This window comes from Uloborus diversus, chromosome 7, assembly GCF_026930045.1.
Source record: "Uloborus diversus isolate 005 chromosome 7, Udiv.v.3.1, whole genome shotgun sequence".
In the NCBI taxonomy this organism is placed as follows: Eukaryota; Metazoa; Arthropoda; class Arachnida; order Araneae; family Uloboridae; genus Uloborus; species Uloborus diversus.
The window spans coordinates 56,557,386-56,584,217 of NC_072737.1; the positions used below are offsets into that span (position 1 = coordinate 56,557,386).

General features: G+C 32.5%; 1 protein-coding gene across 1 annotated transcript in view; it reads left to right on the forward strand.

The window, feature by feature from the left end:
• Positions 1-26,832, forward strand: part of LOC129226697 (uncharacterized) — a 133,906-nt gene that overhangs the window by 52,252 nt on the left and 54,822 nt on the right. The window contains exons 13-17 of the mRNA XM_054861326.1: positions 564-631; positions 1,064-1,128; positions 15,204-15,326; positions 18,126-18,269; positions 21,493-21,603. Coding sequence (XP_054717301.1) covers positions 564-631; positions 1,064-1,128; positions 15,204-15,326; positions 18,126-18,269; positions 21,493-21,603 — 511 coding nt within the window. The remainder of the gene's footprint in view (positions 1-563; positions 632-1,063; positions 1,129-15,203; positions 15,327-18,125; positions 18,270-21,492; positions 21,604-26,832) is intronic.

Genomic DNA, 26,832 nt, shown 5'->3' on the forward strand with positions numbered 1-26,832 from the left:
GATTAATGTAGGCAGTCAAGGCACAGAAAATGGCCTTAAAGATAAATACATATATATGTATAAACTTTTTTTTTTTTCTGAAACTATTCATTCAAGAACTGCAGACTCATTCTAAGTAAAAGTTAAAACTTTTATTTGGGTTTACTGTATGCAGTATAATTAATTGAAATCATTGATAATAATTTATGCAAGAATATCTAGATTATATATAATGTCCCACCACCTGTTTTTTTTCCTTCTTTCTCTTTTCTGAAAGTACATATTTCCAGTCATTCAAAGGGACAAAGATCATTTGAAAAGGCTTGTTGAAAGCTTAGTCAGTGCATTTGAGGCAGTGTTCTTGTTTAAATATAGCTTGATGATTACAAATAATTGCATGATAATTATAAACAAGTATGGTTCTTTATAATCGAAATCAATGTAGTTTCAACTGGAGTAACAAATATCATAGGATTGAATTAAAACCTCTACTACATCAGAAATTAAGACTCGGCTTTAATGAAAAACAAACATCAAACTTAGAGTATTGTCATTTTAGTTTTTTTTTTTTTTTTTTCCAATAGAGTTGAAGAAATAATGAAAGAAAATGAAAACCTTATACTGTCCCTGAGGAAAAAGGAGGAAGAAAAAGGTATGAGAAATATGTATATATTTATGTCGACTTAAATTGTGAAATTTTGCGGGGGGAAAATGCAAATAGTGTTTTTTATGTGTATGGTGCATGCATTGATGGCATTGTTTAAAGATGGGAGCGGTCGGGAAAAAAAAAACCTTTTTTTTCTTGTTTTTTTTAGAAGGGGTTTTTTTCTGGAAAAAATTGAAAAATTTTCATATTTCAAGCACAAAATCATGTACTCAAAAATGTACAATGTTTACTTTCTTGTACTTTTTTTTTGCTTAAAAAGTTTTTATATTTTGTTTATGTTTTTGTTGAAAAACATGTTTTTGTTTTAATGTTACTTCAAATACTTCAATGCACATTGAATATTTTTGTATTGTTTTTTAAAAATTACAGTTGAAGCAAATTAGCTTAAAAAACTATTGCTTTTCATTTCTTTTTTAGTGAAATTAGAAAAAGAAATAAGTGAAATAACTTGTGCTAAACTACAGTTAGAAGAGCAATTCAGGGTAAGTGAACAGCAAAACTTTCTGCTTTTCAGACTAAAGAAAATTCTTTTAGAAAAGCCTTAGAGGCACAAAATATCTTGTTTTAGTGCTTGCATATTCATCCACATTTTTTTCCAAAGATTAATAACTAAATACTTATTTGTGTTGTAACTAAAGGTTTAAAGTTCCACAACTTTTTTTTCAAAAACTCTTGTATTTGCTGAAAAGATAGGATCTTTCACAAAATTATGCATTTTAAACACATTTTTGCAGAATAATTTTAGAAAGGGATCACAGACCCCAAAAAGTTCCTATTTTTCCTACTTTTTTCCTACTTTTTAGAGCTCTCTCCTTATTTTTCTACTTTTTTCTTTTTTCCCTACTTTTTCTTTTTTTAGTATAGCACTTTTAATTGTGCATTGATTCTTATTTTTACAATGCCGCACCGATAACTTTCTGCATGTTTCAATTTTGAAAAGCAAAAGAAACAAGTGGATCCTGAGCTTTTCATTAACTGACTACAGTAATTTCTGAAAGGAACCCTGCTGCGTTTGCATGTTTAAAAGTTAAATTTTCGTGACTATTTTACCTTTGCAGCGTTTATGGTCGACTTTTCTTTTTATCGCACTGACTTCAGTCCTACTAGTTTAACGAAACAATAAAGAAATAGATACTGGCACATTCTGATGCAATTATATATTTTTTACCCGTCAATTAGAAGCTTTATTTAAAGCAAATGGCCAACTGTTCAAAAAATGTGGGAAAAGCTGAATTTCCTATTCGCCAATTTTTTGTATTGTTGATTACAAGTCAAACAGAGCTCTATTTAAGGGCAATGTAAAACCTTAAAAAAATGTAAAGAAGCAAAAAATGAAAAACCTGTATACTCTACATATTTTATTGATGTTAGTACAAAATAAAAGCAACAGATAACAGAAATAAAATAATCGCTGAAACTCATTTTTTTCATACATAAATATGATTGTTGTTCATTCTGAATCGTTAACATGATTATAAAATTTCATTTTCTTTCCTTGCAAAGAGTATTTGCAAAAGAAAAGAAAAAACATGGCAAAACCTAGTGGGCAAAACGTTCCCGATTTTTGAAGAAAAATCAGAAATCAATTTAAATGCGAGATTCCCTTTTTATTTCTTCACATTTTTAAAAGTTGGGGGATAGAGCTACAAGCAAATATGTACTGTATTTTTTTTCTTTTTGGTAGATATTTTCTGCTCTGATATATCATCAATATCAAGGAGTTACTCATCATTTTTATGTGCTGCGATTGACAATGCAGCATTTCTGAACATTTAAAATTATTTTGACAGACTCTTTTTGGGGTGCTTCAATTATACCAATGTGGCGTATCTACTGTAAGTTATTGTACTTAGTGCGCCTGATCAAAGGGAGGGGGGGGGGGAGAGGGAGAAAGAGATATATGCAGGCATTTGAAGCCCGATGCTCCCCCCCCCTCACACTCAATTGCGCGAACAATTTCTGAATGAATATTTTTTTTGTGTGGTCAGGATTGAGAGAAACTACATTCCTTCCCTTTTATGCACAGAGAAACATTAGTAACTGATCTTTGTCTTTGATAAAAATGTTATGTTTACCATGCATGAATGTTTCCTTTTTTTTCCCATGACAAAAGTTTTGGAACAACAAGGAGGTAAAAATCATCAAACCATTAAAACAATATTCATTTTTATTGCTTGATTAAAATTAAAACTGGCCCAACACTTTGATTCACTCCCCCCCCCCCCCGGGATGTGGCTAACAAAGGATGTATACTGAATACAAATTTTATCTGAAAACAACAAAAACTGCACAATCTTGTATAGTTAAGCATTAATTTTCCAAAGCCAGGGAGGGGAGAAATTGACCCCACTGACCCCCATAAATGACGTGCCTGAAATAAAAATGTATGTTGAATACTAAAAATAATAACATAGTACAAACTCTTTAGTTTACTTATTTTGTTATTTGTGTAGTTTAATTATTTTATTATAAACTAGCTTAATACCCGGCGTTGCCCGGGTGCTTCTCAATGCAACATATCTTTCAGATAATTAAATGGAGGAATTCTATCTAAATGACAGTAAAAACCTGCATTCACACCACTCTAGAGTCAAATTTTCAAGACTCTAAATAGCACAGAAAGTTGAGCATTTGCAGAAAAAATAGCATCAAGTAAAAACGAAAAAGCATGAGGCATGTTATCGGGGTTATGTCAACAATGTTCTTTGGTTCTGTCGTGTCCACTGGCACGTTGTCTGCGGTTGAAACAGATGGGCGGTACATCCATTGCCTTAATACAGAGACAAATGATTGTCTTGCATATCTTGTGGGACAACATTTTACGTGGTGCTTCGAATACGAAAACCGTTGTTCTGTGTTTGAAGGTTTTGCATACCTCAAGACATTAAAGCATGTTGTAGTACTCTTCACATACATTTTATTCTGGAAAAAAAAATCATGGAATGTCTTCCTAGAAAGAGTCGTGAGTAAAATTCAATGGCTTTTATCAGTTATAAATATATGCAAAATATGACACCGTTACAATATTTTCAGATATAAAAGTTAACGTTCCGTTTCACGGATTTTCTGGCGGTGTTTTTACTTTCACGTGTTAGGTAGACTCATTTTATAAGTTTTTGTAAGTGTTCAGGTATGCAAGCACATTCCGTAGAAAACTGCCACTTAGTATAAATAATTTCACAAAATGTGTCTGTTTGCCTTTTCCGTGTAGATTTAGTAGCATGCCATGTAGTAAAATTGGATAAGTGTAAGTTGCATAAAAAGACATACGTCAACTACATTTTATTTTCTTATATTTATGTCAAATTTCTATTTTCGTAGGCGAAAATGACAGTTAGACATTAATATTGGTGTCTTGCAACGATTCAAAATTTGTCTTGATTAAAATTTTATTTCCAATTTTTAAAACCTCACACTTTTGCCGTAAATGTTGTACATGATAACTCAATCTGATGAAGGTAGTAAGAGCACTTATTTAAGTTTGCTGCTCTAAAGTATTCCTTTGAGAATATCGAAATTTTAATTTACATAGGAACAATCGCAATGAGGGGTAGGAATGGTTCCACTGAATAATAGTTGCTATAGATATAGTTATAGTTATTATTTTAAGTTACATTAAGCATTAAAAATGGAGTACGTGAACACGAACTTATGGAACGAACTATATAAAACCCGTCAATTGAACTGCCTTATAAAGAAATAGGCGTACACATTTTGGTCACTATCTGCGTATTTTTTAAAAAATTATTTGCAGGTCATGAAATTAAAAGAAAGAAAAAAACCGTCTTGTTTCTACTTACAACTGTATATTAGACAATTTTTTGTTTATGTTTTACAAAAGCTTGTTGCACATTCTGTTCCCCATATCCGCAGCTTCAAAACGAAGGAAATGTATTTCCACGTTTAGAAACGTAATTCAAACACTAAAAAGTTAAATTATTCAAAAATTTTTAATTTGTAAATTTAACTCAAATCTTGCTCCTAAATACAATTCTTAGTCCCCGTTCCAGCAGCAAAATGAAATACATTTTTGAGTGAACCCAACCTTAAGCATGCAACATAAAGCTATCTATATGGGAAATAGGTAATTTTCACATGCATTTAAAGTACTTGATCGCCTGCCCTTCTGACTTATTGATCGTGATACAGAACTTAAGTCTTACTGGAGATCTTAATTTCTTGAAGTTTAAAGAATGATGTATTGCGATTAGTGGTTATACATGAGATACAAATTGTTTCACCTTATCCCTCCACTGTGAACAGAGTTGCTTCTATAACACTGATGCGTATCCATTTTTATCTTACACCATTTTTTCAATGACGGTTGAATTACTTAGTGGTAGTTACAAACACTAATATTTTTCGATTGTTTACAATAAAAGTTATCGAACTGAGAGTCTTGGAATTGGAAATGGAGCTTTGCTCAACTAATTTCACGATGAAGACTAAATAGAAAAAACTTTATAATGTGGTGTAATATTTCATCATGCCCATTTCAGGAGCAATCTCTTAGTGTCAAAAGTTGCATAATACCCGCTAACTGGCTTAAAATTATTGCTAGTCAGCGGAGATGCTCCATCAGGTGTACTATTGCTTCGAGCGTTAAAGTAACATAAAATTTTAAACGATTAAGAAATTTGTTTACATAAAAATGGAGACAGTTTATGCATTTTAAAAGTTTAAATTTAAATTAATATTTCTTTGCATTTTTTCAAACTTTAAACTTTTACCCTTCCAAAACTTTTAATTCCGCCGTATTACATTTCCGTGTGGTTTCGGGTCTATTGGTGCACAGTCTTTTATTTCACCACACATTAGCAATCCTAGTATGGTAGTTTATGTACATGTAATGAATCCCATGACTATCCCCCTCCCCCTTGAAAGATGAATTCAATCTTTACTACTATGCACAAAAATGATTATTTTGCAATCCATTAGCCCTATTAGTACTTTTACCCCTTTTTCTTTAATTACCTGGAGCAATTTCGGTGAAACTTAGGTGAACCGAATTAGGTAAATCATGGAATAGTATAAATAACATTTACATATTGATTTGTTTAAGGATAATACAATATTAAATTAAATTTCCTTTGCAAGGATGTCGTTTTAATATAAGTTTAGTATTCTAACGCTAAAACTGTTGAAGATTGTACTTCGATAATTTAATGCATTTTTAATACCTATCTCATTTTGGTATTTTCTGTGCTGGTTATGCAGAACATACAGATCAAAATTTCGTTTATTGTTATGGTATTATTACTTGAAAACTTATTAGCAAAATGCGCAAGCAAATTGATGAAGAACCGACGGTGTTTCAATGCATCCCTGTGTCTTTTCCGGGTGCAATTTAAGAACTACTGAAAAACAGCATTTCTTTTTCGTTCGGATTTCTTTCCAAACATGCTTTACGCTTGTCGCTAATCGACATTAACGGCCATGGTTGAGGATACTTTTTGTGTTGATTGCATTTAAAATATCTCCTGGTGGTTATATGTTGCTAACCATTTTCATTTGCTTTGAACCAAGGTTCACAAATTTAACGATTACAGTTAAACTTTGACGAAACTTCATCTAGGGCAGTTTTTTACGGGCTTTTCATGTAGACGTAATTTATAACTATACAAAAATTTGATCGTGCAGAAAAGAGCGATTTTATGACTCAAAATATGAAATTAGACCTCTTTGGGTGTTTTTAAAATTCCAAAAACCCGCCTATATGAATTCCTGAGCAACAATTTACCTTTGTGCCAAATTTGGAAGAAATCGGACGAAAACTGTGGATTTGTATAAGGAACATACACACACCCACACACCCACAAACATACATCCATTTTTATATATATAGAAGATTGTATGTCACATATTTAAGAACAAATTTATTTTAGTTCTGCATTTTCAGTCTTTTTCCTTTTTTTTTTTTTTCAAATTTAAACATCTGCCCCTGTTTATGCAAGAATACATGTCAGTTGCTGCTTGTTTTTAACTGAAACTAATTTAATATTTTCTTTGCTTTTTGTATCATAGTTTATGACAACAGGAACTGAAAGTTAGTATTTTCAAATGATAAATGGATGCTCTGGAAGGAATGTTTTCATTTTTTACAAAACAAATCTTCACTAAAATTGTTTTGTTGCACCAAAATCTGAGTTTTATTATCTTAACATATAAAAAATCTTCTGTGCGTACGTTTGTCACCATAAAGCTTTTAAACGGCTGGACCGATTTTGATCAAATTTTTTGCATGTAATTAAGTTGTGGCAAGCATGGTTTCGAAGTGTGATGGATCGAATCGGAAACGTTTTTGTTAATTAATTACTTAATTTAAACATTGGATGGCAAAATCTCCCAAATGATTAATATTTATTTTAACTTATTGATGCGCGAGAACTGAAATAAATATTTAACCCGTTACCAAAGGACAATAAGAAAGCCAGCTCTGCTTTTTATAATGAAATTTCCTACTGTGATATGTCAACTGAGAATAGATAAAATGTAGGGAGTGAGAGTGAAGCCTTCATTTCTTGAAAGTAACAATTTTAAGTCCAGTGATATATTTTAAAGTAAAGTACTGTAAGGTTCACGCAAAACCTGTAATCTGTCGTCGTAGTTGAACCAAGTGACCGGATCGGTGCTTTAGGTTTTCCTAACCAAAAGATCAGAAAGTACCGTACCTAGCAACATTTGTTTCTCGGTTGAAATCCATCTGAGGTTTGGCACCAATGTCAAAAATACTTTAAAGATTATCTAACTAATCAGTACATTATTAAAGGAAAAGATGATGGGATTTTAAGACGAAATAAATTTTATTTTCGCTCAGATAAATTACAACAGGGTAGTTCTGTACACAAAAGATCAGTGCAGTGGAAGATCTTTATCTTTGGTGGAAGGAACAAATTAGGCAATATATAAAGCTTAAAAAGTTTTGGTTCAAAAGATTGGACCACTAATTGGTCAGAGTTGGCTTCTCTCACTGATCGGCTGGATTACAGTAACGTGGTGGCTTGGCAACTTTGGCTATAAACATTAGAGTTGCGCAATCATTTGTTTACATTTTAAAAATGCTGTTTATGTAATTTCTTGTATATTTTGTTTATTTTAGCAAAATACTTCAAATTGCAAAGAATTGTTTTTCATTTTTAAAGGGTTTTTAGTCATTTTACATCGTGAGGGGGGGGGGGGGGAGGGATGAGTGATTTTCGCTTAGTCACAGAACTGTTTTTACCTTTATACTTTTTCTAAACGATATCCTTCCGATTGTTTTATTTTTTTTCATATGGGCGATGTTGCAGCGGCATTTCCTGTTTGTTTTAGATTGGTAGTTAGATTTTTAGATTTAATATCTGAAGACGCTTTTTATCTTTTGAGTATGGCTGAAAGAACAAACCATCAAGTACGAGCGAAAAAATAGTTAATAAAATAACTGCTCAGTGGGCATTAGATAAATCAAGTTATAATAAATACACAAATTCTAATACCATAGCAGCTTAAAACATTTTTTTTGGCTTCTTATTTTCAACAAAACAGTTCAAACACTTGATTGTTTATTGAAATTTTTTAACTTTTTAATTTATAAAGTTTGAACAGAACAACATCTGTCGGGTCCTCTAGTTGTCATTATTATTTTTTTTTGTGATCATCATATTGCATTTTATTCTTTCACACTTAAAAATTTTATTACTGCATTGTTGAAACGTGTTTCTTCGTTTGGATTGTATTTTCATATTTTTGTAATTAATATCTTTATTTCCACCAGTTTATTTTTCATACTGATGATTGTCAGCTTGTTTCTTTCGTTTTGTTTTTGTGAAGACTAGAAATGAGAGATGCTAAATTTGTTTCCTCTTGACTTGTGTGTAGGCCTATCTCTTTCTATTTTTTCCTACTTTTTTAAATTACTTTTTTCCTACTTTTCCTACTTTCTTAATTTTTGATTCCGTATTTCCTACTTTTCTCCCTAAAAAACCGCTTTGGGGTCTGGGATCATGTATCCTCACATCAAAGGATACATGATAGGGGGGGGGGGATCAAGTATCCCCCTTCATTGGGGGATACTTGATCCCACTGAGAAACTACATTGACTTTTCATTCGATCAGCAATTTATTTATGGATTTTAGTTTTCTAAATAATGTTTCTAAAAAATAACATTATTTCTAATTTTCTTTATTAGATTATAATAATGACACAAATTAACATTGTTTTAAATTCCACTAGGACATTTGTAAAAAAAGCTTACACAACTTTAATGTACTTAATGATCATCATTAATCCACTTTATGGATGCTTTTGATCAGTTACTTATTCTCCAATAAAGTTGTGAACAGTATATTTTGTGAATAAAACTAACAATTTTTTTAAAGTAGCGTAGTGAAGCTAAAATTACAAAAAAGAAAAAAAAATGCAAAGAATTTGTTGTAGCTCTTATAGTTCTGCTCAACTCAACTGGATGTAAGCAACTTCACACAATCATTCTCATTTATTACACTTTTGTCAATTTTTCAGGAAAAATAGATTGGTTAAGAATATTACCTTTTTGCTTTAGAAAGCTGATTTCAAACTCTAGAAATCTAACTGCATTCTATCCGCTAATGGGTCTATATAATGAGCAGCTCACTTTGTTGCTGTAAATCTAACTGTAGCAAAATCATTTTTTTCATTCAAACAAGGATTTGACGTCTATTTCAACTTGTTCAAGCTAATTTGGCTGATCAGAACATAGCTCATTGGTAGAGTTAGTTTATGCTTAGATGTTTCAGGTGTTATGTAGGTTGCAAGTGCAAATTGATATTTTATTTATTTAGCATATTTATTTCAGTGATTGTTTAAATCTATTACTCATACTATGATAAATTTTATTGCTTTAACATGGTTTTGAATGTTTAATGTCAACTTGTATTGTTTTCATTGTGTTTATATTGTCATATGGATACTTGATCCCTGGATCATGTATCCCTCTAAACGAAGGGATCAAGCAACCCTAGTATGCGATTTTTACAAACATACTTGTTCTATTATTAAGAATCAGTGGCAATTTACTAAAAATATGTCTTAATTATTAAAGTCTGTCTATACTTTAACATTACACTTCAGTATTTTTTAAAAGTTGTATAGAATCTAAAAAAAGTTTCCCTTGACACTTTCAGACAATCATTTCTTGTGATAAAATAAAATGGCTGAAAAAGACTAAGCGGGGAATTCAACTGAAACGCGTTCGATCGAATCAGGAACGGTCGAAATTCTCCTTCGAATTCGAACGTTTTCTGAATCGTTCGAATTTTGCACTTCAACTTGCTTTTTGACGTTTTATCGAAACGCGTAGGGTTGCAATCGAATGTTTTCCTCGCTCGACGTTTTGTCATATGGCCGGAAGTTTGAGCCAACCAATCACAAAATTGAATGAGGGAATGAAGTTACCTGTAACTGCAGCTGTTGTCCTTGTTTACGTTTGTCATGTCATTCTCGTTTCGTGTGTTTATTTTTCTGGATATCTGCAAGTTATCTTTTAGTGTTAAATACAAATCTGAAAAAAGACACACACACTTTTTTTTTCTCGAAAGCTACCGAAACTTTATAACCATAACCATTTATTAGTTTGGTTCTTTTTCTTCTTAGAATAAAAAATATTTTTTTAATCTCATGAAGTTAAAATGTATTGTAATTTTAAATTTTCATGGTTCATTGTAAATCGCAAAAAAATATATTGATCTTACTTTTTCCACGTAACTTGCATCACAAACACTTGTTGCTTTTATTGGTTTTTAGTTAAAATAGCTTAACTCAATACATTTTGCTTTAAGTTGAATTTTTAGAAGTATATTGGGGGGTGGGGGGGGGGGGGGTAACCACAGCTCAGATACAATTTTATTTTCACAAAGCACAATTATTGTGAGAAATGTCAAAGGAAAATCATGGACTTGAAAACTCTGAATGTAACAGATACTCTGTACATAAAACTTTGAAACAAAAAATCTTTTCCATCACATTTTCATTGTTCAGTGGTGTATTACATCTATTAAAAACAACAGCATAATTGAAATATTGAAATTTAATGAATAGTTATTAATTGCAAATTACTGATTTATTTTTACACTTATGTATGTTTTCTGTATAAAAGTAACCTTTTAAATAATTAGAACTTCATTTTATCATTGGATTTAATATTTTTATGAAACAAATTACAGTTAAGTGTTCAGTATTCTGTAAATATTTAATGTTGTTAAATTTCTTTTTACTGATTTTTTTTTTTTTTGTAAGAAACATTACTTTTTGAAAAAAAGAGAGAACGTTCGGTTTAGAAAATGACAAAAAAATGCAATTTACGAGTAGCAGTATAATTGACAGAAAGATGCAATCAATAACCAAGTACAGCAAAACAATATAAAAGTATTTTAACCTTGAAATACTTCCTGCTTTTTTGTAAATAGCATTACAACTATTTTTTTTTGAGCAATCACGATTGTTTTTTGTTCTCACTTGGCTGTTTTTGGCGTGCTGTGATTTTATTTTCCCACCGCCTCCCTCTGCCAGCACCACAGTCGACCGGCCTCACGATGCTGCTCCTCCAGCAAAAACCGTCTCCAGGTTGCATCCATATCCTACATACACACACGCTTTCCTACACAACACACACTTACACACATACCCACACACACATACTTGCACACAGACACAAACACACATACCCACACACACGCCTGCACAGAGACAAATACACACCTACACACACACACATGCCTGCACACACGTAAAAAAATATGTGATTGCAAAAAACATAATTTGAATTCAAGATGTCAAAATTCAAATTATTTTTTTTTTAATCAGTCTTCACAGAAATTACACTCCTCCCCCTTCCTCAAAAAAAAAAAAAAAAAAAAAAGGTTCCTGTAATAATTAGCCATGCAATGTTTCATTAAACAATAACTACCATTAATTTTAAATTTATCAAAATTATATAAACTTATCAATTGTGCATAGTTAACATTGTTTTCAATAAAACAAAACATTTATTACAAGTACAAAATCATTTATTGCAGATTTGTGCTACACAATTTCTAACATTATTTGCTTTCACAATTGCGGAATTATTCGTTTCCTTTGCTGTCATCATCAGTATCTTTGGCATTCATATTTGGAGATCAAATGTTATGTAAGAATCACAACCTGACCATCTTTCAACAACTCCAATTATTTGCAGTTAATGTCAGAGACCTAAATTACAAAAGAAGGATAAGAGTATCAATGCATTATCAAAAATATGTAACACACAAGGCCGTCCACAGAGATTTTGGGTCCCATCACAAAATGAGTTTCCTGCCCCTCTCCCCCTTCATATTGTTTACTTCTATATTCCAAACCTAGTTTTGAAAATATTGGGCCCCTATCGGGCGCGGGTGTCCCTTCCCTCTCCTGTGCACACTCCTGGTAACAAATAAACTTTTTATTGAGTACACTATCAGGAGTCCCATCATAAACATACACGTCAAAACAACAAAATTACCTACGGTAGGATACTTGACTAGATTTTTTCTTGGCAACAGGAAAATAAGCTGACAGCAAGCGAAATAAGTAGTTCAAAGCACTGTGTCGAGGTTTGAAGAGACATTAGGCGTTTTACTTTAAATACATAGTTAACGTTTCAAACTGCTGCATGTTTTTTTTGCTATAATTTTTTTAATTAATAGTTTCAATTTTACGAGCAGCAGTCTGTAGTAAATGTGTTAGAATGGAATGTGCCCGCCAATAACTCAAAAACAATTTTCAATCTCTTCTGATTTGCCAAGTAGGTAGCTATAATTTCTGTAAGTTACCGCCTGTTGGCCAGGGCTAAGGCAGAAATACATGAAATACACCGCCAGCTCAGTCATTCCAGCCGAGGACTGCAGTTTTGTGCTTATTAGCACTCAATTTGTTTGGCACTCTTGGCTTCCTTAAGAGGTTTTCCACCTCTAGCTCAGTCACTTCCTATGCCGGGCTGTTGAGTGCTAATAAGCACGAAACTGCAGTCCTCAGCTGGAATGACTGAGCTGGCGGTGTATTTCAGGTAGCTATAGTTCAGCCAAACCTAACCTGGCAACGATGCAATACTGAGATAGGATCTTTCTAGCCTTCACAATACTTGCCAAGTTAGGTTTTCCCCAACTATAGTAAGTATAACATTTTATCTGCTAACTCGATTTTTCTACTGAACCTCATTACTTGACTCTGCAGAAAGAAAACAAACTTATCCATGAAAAATATATATTTCAGAAAGTTATATGAATTAGTTTGAATATATTAATCAATAATTTCAAAAATAGTGTTGTAAAATGAATCATAATAGATATAATCGAGCTGTATCTCGATATAAGGTCACCCTTCTGGACTGTTTGAAACTGATCTTAGAAGTGGGTGACCTTATAAACAATTCATATTCATTTGTCTACAGTTTCTTTTAAGCTTAATATATTCGTATACCTAGTGCTGTTCCCAGTATTCAGTATATTGTTGCTCAGAGCAACAGTGAGCTATCTAATTCCAGAAATAACACTATTGTTGCTCTGAGGTGACGATATGCTCACTGGCCCCTAAAATTTAATGGCGCAGTCTGCGCTATGACACCCCTGTTTAAAGCATATGCTCAGTGCTGGCCTGATCAGAAAACCTCGGACTTGTAACTGGAGGGTTCCGAGTTTGATGACAGCCGGTCAAAGAATCATTGTGTTCGCTGATGGTGACTGGGGCATGTTAAATATACTGTGGAATGTCAAAGAAATTGATAAGAATAATATGATTCAAAGTTCTCAAAATAATGTATTTTTTAATGAAGAATAATAGTTTTTTATTCATTTCCTTAAAAAAAAAATATATATTATACTCATTTATACAAATAACAAGCATTTAAACGCTTGAAAGAGGGGAGGGAGGAGCAATATACAAAACTGTTTTCTTGAAAACTCAAGTAGTTTACTAACCTAGATGCTTCAATTTGTTTATTGAAATCTAATCAGTTACAAGAAGCAAGTTTTTATAGACATAGTTGTTATTCATAGAATTTAAAATAAATTAAAAAAAACACTAGTATTTTCAGTAATAAGCAATATTTTTTAATTAACCTTAGATGTAAGCAGTAAAAGAATTTTCGGAAGTAGATATATTCATTAAATAAAGTAATAATTTCATAATATAATCAAGACTCAATGCTGTCATATGTTACAATTACTTCGTAATTAGAGGAACTTTTATAAAATAGCTTCTTGGCAAACAAATTTTGATTTAATTTTGGAAGCTTGTCACGATGTTATCAAGTTAAAAAAAAAGGATGAATGTTCGAACTAGATAAAAACTTAATTTTAAGCAGCAATCATCGTTACAGAAGTCATAAAAGTATTTATTTGTAATAAAAATGTAACACTCACCAGCAAATCAACTGCGGATGCGAATATATCAAAATATTTGTCATCGGCGATAGCGATTTCTGGCCGCTACTTCGTCAGCCATTGCTGCAAGATAAACAAATAAAACAGTCGAATCTTCACAATCGTTCGAATCCAACCACTCGGATGTGTCACGTGGTTAAAAACGTTCGAATCGTTTCAGTTGAAGCTGGAGTCACTGCTTTTGATCGAAGCGTTCGATGGAAAAGGGGAAAACGTTCGAAAAATGTTTCAGTTGAATCTGCCCCTAAGTGTTACCCACAAAATTTGTCTGTACCATAGAGGTGTGCACTTCGAAGTGTTTTTCCGAAAATTCAATTTTGTTCTTTTTTTTCCAATTTGAAACCCGTTTTTCATATTAATTTGAATGAAGGAGAAGTATTTCATTCATATTTTAAAGTTTTAGGTCTTTTTAAGGCTTGAAATTTTCTGCATCAGATGAAGTTTGTTCGAAGTTTCTACAAGAATTCAGAGAGCTGCAAAAATCATTTAAGAAAACCAAAATCCAAGCCGTACCTTAAGCACGCCAAATGGTTCTAAACAATTAAACTTGAGAATAAAATCGAAAACTAAATTTCTGTTTTGAAAGTAAATTCTACTTAACTTTTGTTTGTTGCCATGGTTACGTCTTTGATTGTTTCTTTTTTTTAAACATTTTCAAAAACCTACTTATCTTAACATCTAAATCCTTTTCTTTTATTGAAAAAAAAATTATTTTCCTGTTAAGAAAAAGTTGTTTGCTTTTATTTTCTTAATTTTTTGGAATTATGCTCAGTAAATTGTTAAAATATTGCTATTACAACGCTCTTTCTATGGTGTTTAGTTTTGAAAAGTGTCTTTTTTTGGGCTTTAATTCATTACTGTAACAACACTGTAAATTGAATAGTTTAAGTACATCTTTCAGGCTTGTAATGAGACTTGTGTTTTATTTGGCTCTATTTATTTCATTTGTACCATGTCCTTGATTTTTGCAACAAAACTCTTGGAAGCTCCTTGAAAGTTCCTGTTTTAAACTCCACAAATAGTTTATGCACCCTGTCTGCATTTAAAAGTTTCTCTCCTCAGCAATATTACTTAAAATGTTTTGAACAGTTATTTCCAACATTGCATTTTTAGTAGCAGAATCATTTTACTTTTAAATTTTTAGGCATCGGAAGAAAAACAAAGACATCTTTCAGAAAAGGAGCTGGAGAATCTCTTAATGAAAACAAAAGAACTTCAGCAAGAACTATCAATTAAAACTGACGAGTTAAAATCTCAGCAAGAAAATGTATGCTGTTGTATGAATTAATTCTTTTGTTTACTAAAAAATAACATATATATGTTTACTAAAGAAAAGTATTTATTTCAATGTTTACTAAAAAGAATGTTTTATTCTTCAGCTTCCGTAACGCTTTTGTAATTAATTTATGTACGTTAAGTTTTACTTTGTCGTATTTTATTTTGTAGATTTGAAGGGTTTATGTAAAGTGGGGTTATGGTGGCCTGATCGGTAAGGCATCGGACTTGTGACCGGAGGGTCTCGGGTTCGATCCTCGCTGGTCGAAGATCCACCGTCGTCATTAAAGGTGACTGGGCGATGTTAAATATGCTCATGGTCACAATGTCCTCCAAGTGAAACGATACCTCCTGGGGTGCTAGACCAGAAAATTATTCGGTTCTGGTCTAGATCTAAATTATCGAACTGTGGGTAGATGGTGCTGCCATCTATCGTGTTGTCTGAGCCAAATCGGACTTCCACCTAGAAATAGGCGCTCGATTAAAACGGAAGCCGTAACCCCTCTGCCTTAAAATTGAGTAGCATTGCTACTCAGCCTCGGTGCATAAGTAACAACAACACTTTTTAAAGTGGCTATTCAAGGCTAGATATTGTTAAAAACTTAAGAAATATCAAGTTTTGTAAAATGATGTATATTTGTTCAAATGAACTTATTAGGAACATCATGCATAAATTTTAAAACTTGTTAAAATCATCATAATTATTAAGTTTTCTGTTTTAATAATTTTCTAAAGCTGAATTAATTGTGCTGGCTGTCATTTACGAGGAAAGCTCTGACCTAAATATCTGTGGCAGTAAAGGGAATCTTAGTTTTTGAAGCAAAGTCAAAAAGAAGGGAGCACTAAAAAGGGCACAGTGTAACCATGTTTTTTGAAAAAAACATGCTGAATCCAATGATAAGGTCTAATTTTTCCTAACTTTCCAGCTTTTGAGCTACAGTTTGATTGAAATATATCATATAATGGTATATTTCAATGTGTTAAATCTCAATAGTTAGCTATGCAACGCTTATGAGACTTTTCAGCAGTCATTGATCATTGTCTTAAATAACATATTAGTTTTCAATTGCTGTGTTTTGAATTCAGTGTCTGTGTATGAAGTAAACCCAGTTTAGTTCTAATATTCAAAAGGTGCATGAAAATCTTTCTGATCCAGTTCCATACACAGAGACATACAGCATTGAAATTTGTAATTATATTATATATTTGTAATTACATATTTTAATCGTGTATATCTTAAAAATAGTGGAGTTGCAAAAAATTAGACCCCCACAATCGGATTCAAGGAACCCCATATACAAGAAACTTTTGATTATCCGCTACCTTTTACACTTTCAAAGAAAAATTTATTTCTGCAATAACTAACTGAATGTAGATAAATACATCCATTTTAACTCAACAAATGCAAAATCTATTTTTAAACATTCCTGTTTCATTCCCCCCTTCCCTTCTAATGACATCAAATTTTCCAAGGTCACCAAAACCTGCTTAGTGGAAAACCTGACTTTTAGATCTGCACTACTTGCTGCTTTAGATGTACACTACTTGCTGCTTTAGATCTACACTACTTACTGATTTTTAGATTTAAACTACTTACTGATTTTTAGATCTTCACTACTTACTGATTTTTAGATCCCTATTATATAAAGTGACCAAACCAGTTTTTTTCAGAAAAATTCCTCTTCCTTTGCGTTTTTGGATTAGCTTGGCTTGATCTCTTTCAGTTAATTTGTTTACATGATTTGAAGTGGGTTTGCAATAATAAGCGATCCTCTTTTAGTTTTTAAATTTTTTTCAGAGTTATTTTAGCTATAGTCGAAAAGTATGCAATTTTTTAAAGCTATTGCATACTCTATTATTGTTTTATATCTATTTTTGGGATTATCCATGGTTTTACTTATCCACGGTTACTGTGCCATCCTATTCCACAGATAATCGGGAGTTTCCTGTCTGTAAAAATCTGGTTTCATAATTTTTTTTCTGGAAGAACAAGGTCATATCTCCCTTCATAAGTATGCTATTTTTGCAAATTTAATATCAATTTTCTCTAATTTTTTTGCTTTGGACAGCTGAAATATTTTAGTGAGAGCTGATCTCATGAACAACAGACAGTAATTTTGGCAGAAGTAAAATTTCTTGTTTATGGAGTAAAATAGTATGTAATCGGCTGTATTTATGATTAAAAAAAAGAAGTCCTGAAATAGCCCTGAATTTAAAAAAAAACTCAAATTTTTTTTTTGAGGCTTGTACAAACCCTGCATATTATTAGGATTGATCAAGTTGTGGTGCACATTTACGACGATCATATTTCTCAAAACTTGAATAATCCATGGTTTCTATGTCGCTTGATCTTTTGTCTGCCTGATGATTTGAAAGTTGAAATTTGTGCTGAAAATCCCCATGATTTATTTCTTACCTGTAGGTAAATTGCACTGTTTTACAAAAAAAAAAAAAAAAAAAGTGTCTATGAGGTGAAGTCAAATCCTTTTTACCTTAAAACAACATATGGAATGTGCTAGAAATGGCTATTTTCCATTTTATGTCTTGTCTGTTGTTAAGGATTGGATTTTGGACTTCAATACCTCTGAATATAGTATCAAAAGTTGGGAAAAGTGGAGGTTACTTAGATCCCAATTTTGAAAAAAAAAAAAAAAATGTACATTGTGCCCTTTATCTCCCAGGGACATAATTAAACCTTGTATTAAAACATTTTTAGAAGATAAAAATGTATCACTTTTTTTTTGTTATTTTAATCTGTTTTTAATTTATAAACACTTAAACATTATTACAGATATCTAAGCTTCAGACGACATTGGCAGAAAAGGAAAGCACTTTAGTATCTTTAGAATATGAAAATGTTGAAATGAAAGATTATATTTCATCTGAGAAGAACAGCATTAAAATTTGCTTAGAATGTGACACTTTAAAAAATGAGGTAAGTAAGTATTATTGAGAAAATTAAATTTATGCAACAACTCCTAGAGAGACTTTCTTTGTAAATATTCACATTCTGCTGTGATATAATCCTTTTTTTTAATTTTTTTAACAAAAATATACATCTATTATGAGCATAGGATGACATAAAAAATGTAGTAAAGGAACATTTCTAATTTAAGCAATAAAAAACTTAGATCAAAGGTTTTTGTGAAACAGGGTTCATATATGTCCTATCATAACATCTCCTTCATTTAAATAATTTTTTTGAAAAGACCTTCAAACTCCTACATTTTCGTTCTAACCCTTTCAGAGCTCCTATTTTTTTTAGTTTGGCTACATAACGACCTTCCTCTATGACAATAGTTCACGACAAGTTAATTTTATCACTTTTTCCAATTAAACAAATATTACTTCCAATTTTCTGTCGTAACAGTTCTACGAAAAATTGCCAAGAGTAGTTAATTCCTGGAGACTACAAATTCGGAAAATTTCTTGCAGAAAGTCCCTAAACGTCTTGCATTCTTATCATCACTGAAGATCGTCTATAAAAGTGCATTTTTAAAGCTGCAATTTTGCAAAATTGCCAGTGGTACTTCCTTGAACCAATTCCTTTCCCAAATAAAAGCAAAGATGACCTGTAATCAGGGTTGCCACGCACCGGGAAAACCTGGAATTGTCAGGGAAAATGAAAATGGCTGAAAATCAGGGAAATGTCAGGGAAAATGAAAAATTGCACATATCCGATCTTAGCGCGGCCTGCGGTCTATGACGTCAAAAAAAAAAACTTTCTGCCTTGTTTTTTTCGCCGCCATTCCCTTCCCATTCGTCGTTTTGTCATTCCCCTCTTTCTTTTTCCCCCTGCAGTTCTTTTTATCAACATCTCTGCCATTGGCACGTGCGCCGTAGCAGTCGGTGTGCACCATAGCAGTCAGCGGCGGACATGCGCAGAAGGTACTTCTTTTCTTCCTCGTTTGAGCGGGCTCTGTTTAAGCGCTGCTTGTTTACGTCAGCAGTTCTGAAGTTGTTATGATGCACAGCACGTTGTTTTGTCTGGGAGTGCCGACTGAAGTTTTTAATGAGCTGCAATAGTCTTTTCATATTTTATATTATTTCTTTAAATTAATTAATGTAATCGTATCATTCTAAACAATTTTGTTCTGTAAATTTAGTTCATTAGACAATTTTAAACTTAGAAAGTTTCTTTTTTACAGAAGTATCGCTAATCTTTTAGTATTTTGGTAGTGATCTTTTAAGACTTCCAATGCGCTTCTTTCTTTCAAAATAAAAGTAATCCGATTAAAAAAAAATCTGCACATCAGAGAAGTTTCTGATCAATGCTCAAACTTTAACTTTATGACAGGGTGCCCACAGGAGTGATTATGGCGAAAGTTGCGCCATCAATTTTTTTTTTTGGGGGGGGGGGTCGGATTTTTAAATTATTTATTTTACTTTATTTTTATTCAAATTATTTACTCATATTATTTTCATCTGTGTGTGTGTATTTTATTGGGGAGCGAGCACACTTTTTTTTAAAACAATAATAATTAAAAATAAATAAATAGGTAAAAAAAAAATAAAAAAAAGAGGGTTAAAAATAAAAAAAGCGCTAAGGCGTTCAGAAATATTGGGGGGGGGGGGGAGCACCCCTGTGTTATGAGCCACAAACAGGGGAAATATGTGAAGCTAAAAGGTGCATGATTTTTTTACAGGCCAAAGTCTAAAAGCGCTTTGAGTTCAATGGATTGGAGAGGTAGAAAGCAATAATTGAAAAAGTTTAGGTTTCATAAGTTTTAGTTCCGATTATTTTAGCAATTAACTTTATTTTTGTGATACAGATGTCACAATTGCTAATTCTGCAGTTCTTTCACTTGATGTAAGGCAGTGGCTCCTCGCTATTGAAAATTAGATATGCTACATTTACATAAATTGTTTATTACAGTGATTTGCTTCACTTGTTAGTACATTCGGGGAAGTTCAAAAATACACTTTAAAAAAAAGGTTTCTCCTAGAAAACAGGACACCACTCAATGTTTTTAGACTTGTGGATAGTAAAATACTGGAGGAATTTTAACTTCCTATTCCAACTGAAAGAGGGTGCTCGACCCCCTCCCTCAAACTTCATAAGTATGAGGAGGGGGTTAAAAAAATTCATTGAACTGAATAAACAATGTTACATACTATAATCTACACGAGTTATATGCATATTCATTGCAATAAAATAATTACTTACATAAAAAAAACAGCTGGGGAAATTAAATGTTTCTAAATTTGACTTTTTCTATGCTAGAGCTAATGTTAAATGGAGGGGTCATTGAGCACCCTCCTAAAATTTGAGCAAGAAGCTAAAACTTTTACAGCACAATACTATTAGTAAGTCTAAAAAAATAAGGGGTGTCTTGGACTCGAGCCGACAGAGAAAAAAAAAATTGAACCACCCTTAGTACATATTTTTGATTATTTCAGCTTGAATAAATTAAATTTGGTAGCCATTGTTTATAAAGTTTGAAAATGAGGTAAATTTTATCAAAATTTGAGATATATATATTAATGTTGCAAGATGAAGGTGGAGATTGATAACCTGGAATTTTTCTCAAAACCACCTGGAAAACCTGGAAATGTCAGGGAATTTCATTCTTGAACTTCTGTGGCAACCCTGTGTAATTTATTCTTTTTAGACCTAAATATCGAAAAATTTTTGGGAGGTGGGGCTCTGAATCTCTTTTTCCAAAAATTGTCACAAATAGTTTTTTTTTAAACTATAATTCAGAAAAATGTCCGAGGGAGTGCCCCAACTCCCCTATTTCTCCCCAAACGTTTACTCACAACAAGGATCATATTACTAATAAGAAAGGTGTAAAGCTGTCTTTGTAACAAAAGGTATATTAGTGGTGATTTTAATTTCTTTTATTCATAAAAGGTTTATTTGAATTTTGATGAATTTAAAATTGAGATCAAACGTAAAGAGCTGCTAAAATCATATTTACTCCAATAAAAAGATCGCCCAGCACTGGTATAGCATCAGCCACAATTTTACTTATTGGGGGGGGGGGGGGGGAGAGAGAGAGAGAGAACAAAACGGTTTCACAGGTGCTTGGGAAAAATTGAACCCCCTTTTGAGAAAATCCTGCATATGCCACTGTCTGCAGCTTTTCTAATTTTTTTTAAAGTAAAATTTAGCTTTTTTATTCCATATTTTTATTTATACGGCTTATACCTTTTAGGTTAATAAGGAAATAGATGAGTTAAAACAAGCACTAGTGAAAAAAGAAGAAGAATCAGCCCTCCATAAGTCTAGTGCAGTTGAAGCTCTAAAAATGCTTGCTGAAACAGAAGTAATAGTTTTTGTAAAGATTTGTAATTGGAACAAAATTTTAACATTATAAAAAGAACTTAGCGTCATGGCACCATGAAAAGTATTTAGAATATATTTAACTTCTGTAAGAACTTTTAACCCCTCTACATAGCTGTACATGGCTTGTAGAGCTATGTATAATGTGTACATAGTTTGTACTACACACTACTTTTTGAAACAATGATAACTGTAACATCGAACCAGAGCCATGTGTACTGGGGTGGTTCCAAAAAATTGATTTCTTTATTTCAAAATCGCATTGCCCCCCAAAAGTTGCAGTTTGGTACCCTCAATTGGGGAAAAATAATAAAACAATTCTAAGTTGACATCTTCAGTTCACGCATTAGGCTGAAAGTTTGAGAAAATATGCTAAAAATTGAATTTTTCAAAAAATAATAAAATTAGTTTTTTGTATTTTTCATAATGCACCAGCCATAAAGTCAGTATATAGCTTGGTTTGAGCCTAAAAAAGATTTTATTGCTTTTACATAAGATCTTTCATTTGTGCACACTTCTTAAATTGAGCTAAAATCTATTGCCCAATCTAAAGCATATGTGTAAACTAAAGATCTTATGTAAAAGCTATAAAATATTTTTTAGGCTCAAACCAAGCTATATACTGACTTTATGGCTGGTGCATTATGAAAAATACAAAAAACTAATTTTATTATTTTTTGAAAAATTCAATTTTTAGCATATTTTTTTTTAACTTTCAGCCTCATGTGCAAACTGATAATATCATTTTAGAATTTTTTAACTATTTTTTCCCAATTGAGGATACCAAACTCCAACTTTTGAGAGGTAACGCGATTCCGAAATAAAAAAAAATCAATATTTTTCGAGCCACCCTAATGGTTTCGAGCCACCCTTAAGGTAATTTGGCCACCTTAGGGTGGCCCAAAATTTTGAAGGTGAACATTTTTTGAGTCTTACCCTTCCATTGGGTTATAATACATTATAAAATGAGTGGGACAAAATTTTATAACATTTGAATAATATTTAGAGGTAGCTCAAAGCAGATGAAGTTTGCATCCTAGCCGAATATATAGTGTATTGACGAAGGACCAAATTAATCACAAATATGATTGCTTTTTCCATTAACAGAAATTAGTTACATCATAAAATTGCTATTTTATGTATACAGTTTCATCATTACATTAGCGATGAAATATATTCTGTAAATATACAAATGTTTTTTGTAAGATATTGCAGTTTATGTACAATTGCAGGTTATGTACAATTCTTTGTAAGTTGACAAAGTGTTGTGCTTTGACCAAAGAAGCATTAATACTGGGAAAAGCAATAACACCTGTTTTACTGGTACAAAAAATTAAGAAATAATTAATTCCGAAATGTCAGCATCATATTATGGAATTAATTATTGGTGCCATATTTAATACCATGCCTAGGGCTCTCTTCTGAACCAAAATTACTTCTCTGTAACAGATTCCAGGCCTGCTGGGAGTTCATTGATAAGGATAAATGCATTACTAGACTCAATTATAAGGAAAAGTGGTTGATGTACAGGACTAGAATACAATCTGTTAAAAAATTGCAATCTGGCTCCTACTCAAGAGATGATTATTAAGAATTTCTTGAACTGATTTTAATAGTTCAGCCATAAAACCCCTTCTCCTGAAATCAGATTTATTGTACCAAGAGCTATGCACCATACTTATTAAACTTTAAAAATCTTGTATTGTTTTGAAATATTAATGTTTAACCACTAGTTCACCATCACCTCAGTAGAAGAAATTGGATGAAAAGTGGCTGATGTAAAGGACTATATAATACAATCTGTTAAAAATTAGCTGTATGACTTCTATTCAAGAGATGATTATCGAGAATTTCTTGAACTGATTTTAATATTTCAACATAAAATATTTTCTCCTGGAATCAGATTTATTGTACCTAGAGCTATGTACCATACTCAATGAATGTTAAAAATCGTGTACTGTTTTAAAATATAAATGTTTAACCACTAGTTCACTACCATTTCAGTAGAAGATATTGGATAGCAAAAGATTTGGTATGTTTAAGGAACATGTTTATTTAAAACCTTGGGTGACAGTTTCTATGCTTCAGAATGCATTATGTAATGATTTCAATTTAATGAAATCTAAATTTCATAATTGCAGTATAAAAATATTGATGAAGAAGTAAGAAAAATTGCTTGGCTCTTTTTGAGAATCAAGTGACATACTTGAATGGGAGACAATTGGTAAGGCTAATCAAGAAGTGAATGAAAAAGTAATGCTGCAAAGTACCAGAGATTATACCCAAAAATATGATGAAGTTTAAGAATTCTTAACTACATTATCAGCTTCAGAAACTGAAAAAATGAATTTACCGTTATTCTTTTTATCATGCAAAACCTTGGAGATCCAGCAAATTTTAGGAGAATTATCACAAAACACCAACATTTATTGAAGAAGCCAGTTATTAATAATATTGCTGAAAGGAATTAATGTGTATTATAAAATATTTTTTAAAAAAAAGTAATAACCATTGAAGATCAATTTCAATTCTTATTGAAAGTTCTCAAAAAATATTACTGCCCTCATACCGATTGCAGAAAATAGTTTGATAGGTTCTAGCACAATCACATCCATAGTGATTTAGATATAATTGTTGTGCTGTAATTTTTAACTTACAAAATGCTCAAGATTTAAATGAAATAAAGTTTTATTGGTTTTTTAGCCTTTTTTACTTCTTTTTACAATAAAGGAAGTATTGTATTCGCGAAAAAATTTTCACTCAAAAATCGACCTTAATTTCCATTTTGCTCACCCCGAGTAAATGTTGAGTTTTTTTTCGACCGGACCACATGTGCATATATACCTAAGAATGTATAGATGCCCGAAATATCCATTTTGACGATTCCCAAGTTAATTACAGCGAGTTTTCTCGTGACGTTTGTCTGTATGTACGTATGTAGGTACGAACGTATGACGCATAACTAAAGAACGGTATGTCCTAGAAAGTTGAAATTTGGTACGTAGACTCCTAGTGGGGTCTAGTTGTGCACGTCCCCTTTTGGTTGCATTTGGGTGTTTCTAAAGAGGTCTTTTGCACCTTTTTGGAGGAAATCATTGTTAATTTTGATGCAAACTCATGTGGTGTTATAATTTGGCGGACACTTGGCGATATATCACCAATCTTTTGGTTGCCAAGTTTTGTCGCCAAATTTGGCTTTTTTTAAAAAATTATGTTTTCAATTTGGCCACTGTTCATGATATTTAGAGATTTAACTATTGAATCACATTAAAATTTCAATAATAAGGAAATAACATTAAATTGGTGTAAATGGAAGTCATGTGATGCACAACATCAGCTCGTTTTTTTCCTTCTTCATTTATTGCGTAACTAGTGGCACCCGCACGGCTTCGCCCGTAATAGAAAAATTAAAGGTCTTTTGATTCGCCTGTATATTTACAAATAATGTATGGTGAATTTCTCGCCAATTGGCTTGTACCGATGTTACGGTTCCACGTTATGATAATTTCGTAATTTATGATAGTTCTTTTATTAAAATTGGAATAAAAAAAGAACCACATCGAATTTTCGAAAAATCGCTTCAAGGTGCACATCCCCATGCTACAAACTAACTTTGTGCCAAATTTCATGAAAATCGGCCGAACGGTTTAGGCGCTATGCGCGTCACAGACAACCTACAGACATCCAGACATCCTCCGGACAGAGAGACTTTCAGCTTTATTATTAGTAAAGAAATCAAATCTTACCGTACTTTGAGGATGTTGAGCTACCTCTAAAAGTTAAAATTATGAACTCAAACTTCACAAGAATTTTTTTTTTACATAAATGGAACCAAATAAGAGATTGAGACCAGTAAAAATCAGAAATTTTTAAAAAAGGACCTTTTTTGGACCTCCCTAGTGTACCTATATGTACTACTAGTGGCACCCGCGCCGCTTCGCCCGTAATAGAAAAATCAAAAGGTCTTTGGGTTCGCCTGTATATTCTTTACTAATAATAAAGCAGTAAGTCTCTCTGTCCGGAGGATGTCTGTAGGATGTCTGTAGGATGTCCGTAGGATGTCTGTGACGCGCATAGCGCTTAAACCGTTCGGCCGATTTTCATGAAATTTGGCACAAAGTTAGTATGTAGCATGGGGGTGTGCACCTCGAAGCGATTTTTCGAAAATTCGATGTGGTTCTTTTTTTATTCAAATTTTAAGAAAAAAAAACTATCATAAATTACGAAATTATCATAACGTGGAATCGTAACATGGGCACAAGCCAATTGGCGAGATACGAAATTATCATAACGTGGAACTGTAACGTCGGTAAAAGCCAATTGGCGAGAAAATTCACCATACATCATTTGTAAATATACAAGCGAACCAAAAGACCTTTAATTTTTCTATTACGGGCGAAGCCGTGCGGGTGCCACTAGTTACAAATAATGTATGGTGAATTTTCTCGCCAATTGGCTTGTACCGACGTTACGGTTCCACGTTATGATAATTTCGTATCTCGCCAATTGGCTTGTGCCCATGTTACGGTTCCACGTTACGATAATTTCGTAATTTATGATACTTTTTTTCTTAAAATTGGAATAAAAAAAGAACCACATCGAATTTTCGAAAAATCGCTTCGAGGTGCACACCCCCATGCTACATACTAACTTTGTGCCAAATTTCATGAAAATCGGCCGAACGGTTTAAGCGCTATGCACGTCACAGACATCCTACGGACATCCTACAGACATCCTACAGACATCCAGACATCCTCCGGACAGAGAGACTTTCTGCTTTATTATTAGTAACTAGTGGTACCCGCACGGCTTTGCCCGTAATAGAAAATTAAAAAGGTTTTTTGGTCCGCCTGTATATTTATATATAATGTATAGTGAATTTTCTCGCCAATTGGCTTGGTTACGGTTTCACGTAATGATAATTTCGTTTTTTTCTCGTCCATCTAATGAGAATTTTGATCTTCAAATTGGAATAGAAAAAGAACCACATCGAATTTTTGAAAAATCGCTTCGAGGTGCACACCCCCATGCTACAAACTAACTTTGTGCCAAATTTCATGAAAATCGGCCGAACGGTTTAGGCGCTATGCGCGTCACAGACATCCTACAGACATCCAGACATCCTCCGGACAGAGAGACTTTCAGCTTTATTATTAGTAAAGAAGATGAGATAAAATAGGGGGAAAAGTCTTAAAATGGTCCTATTTCAACA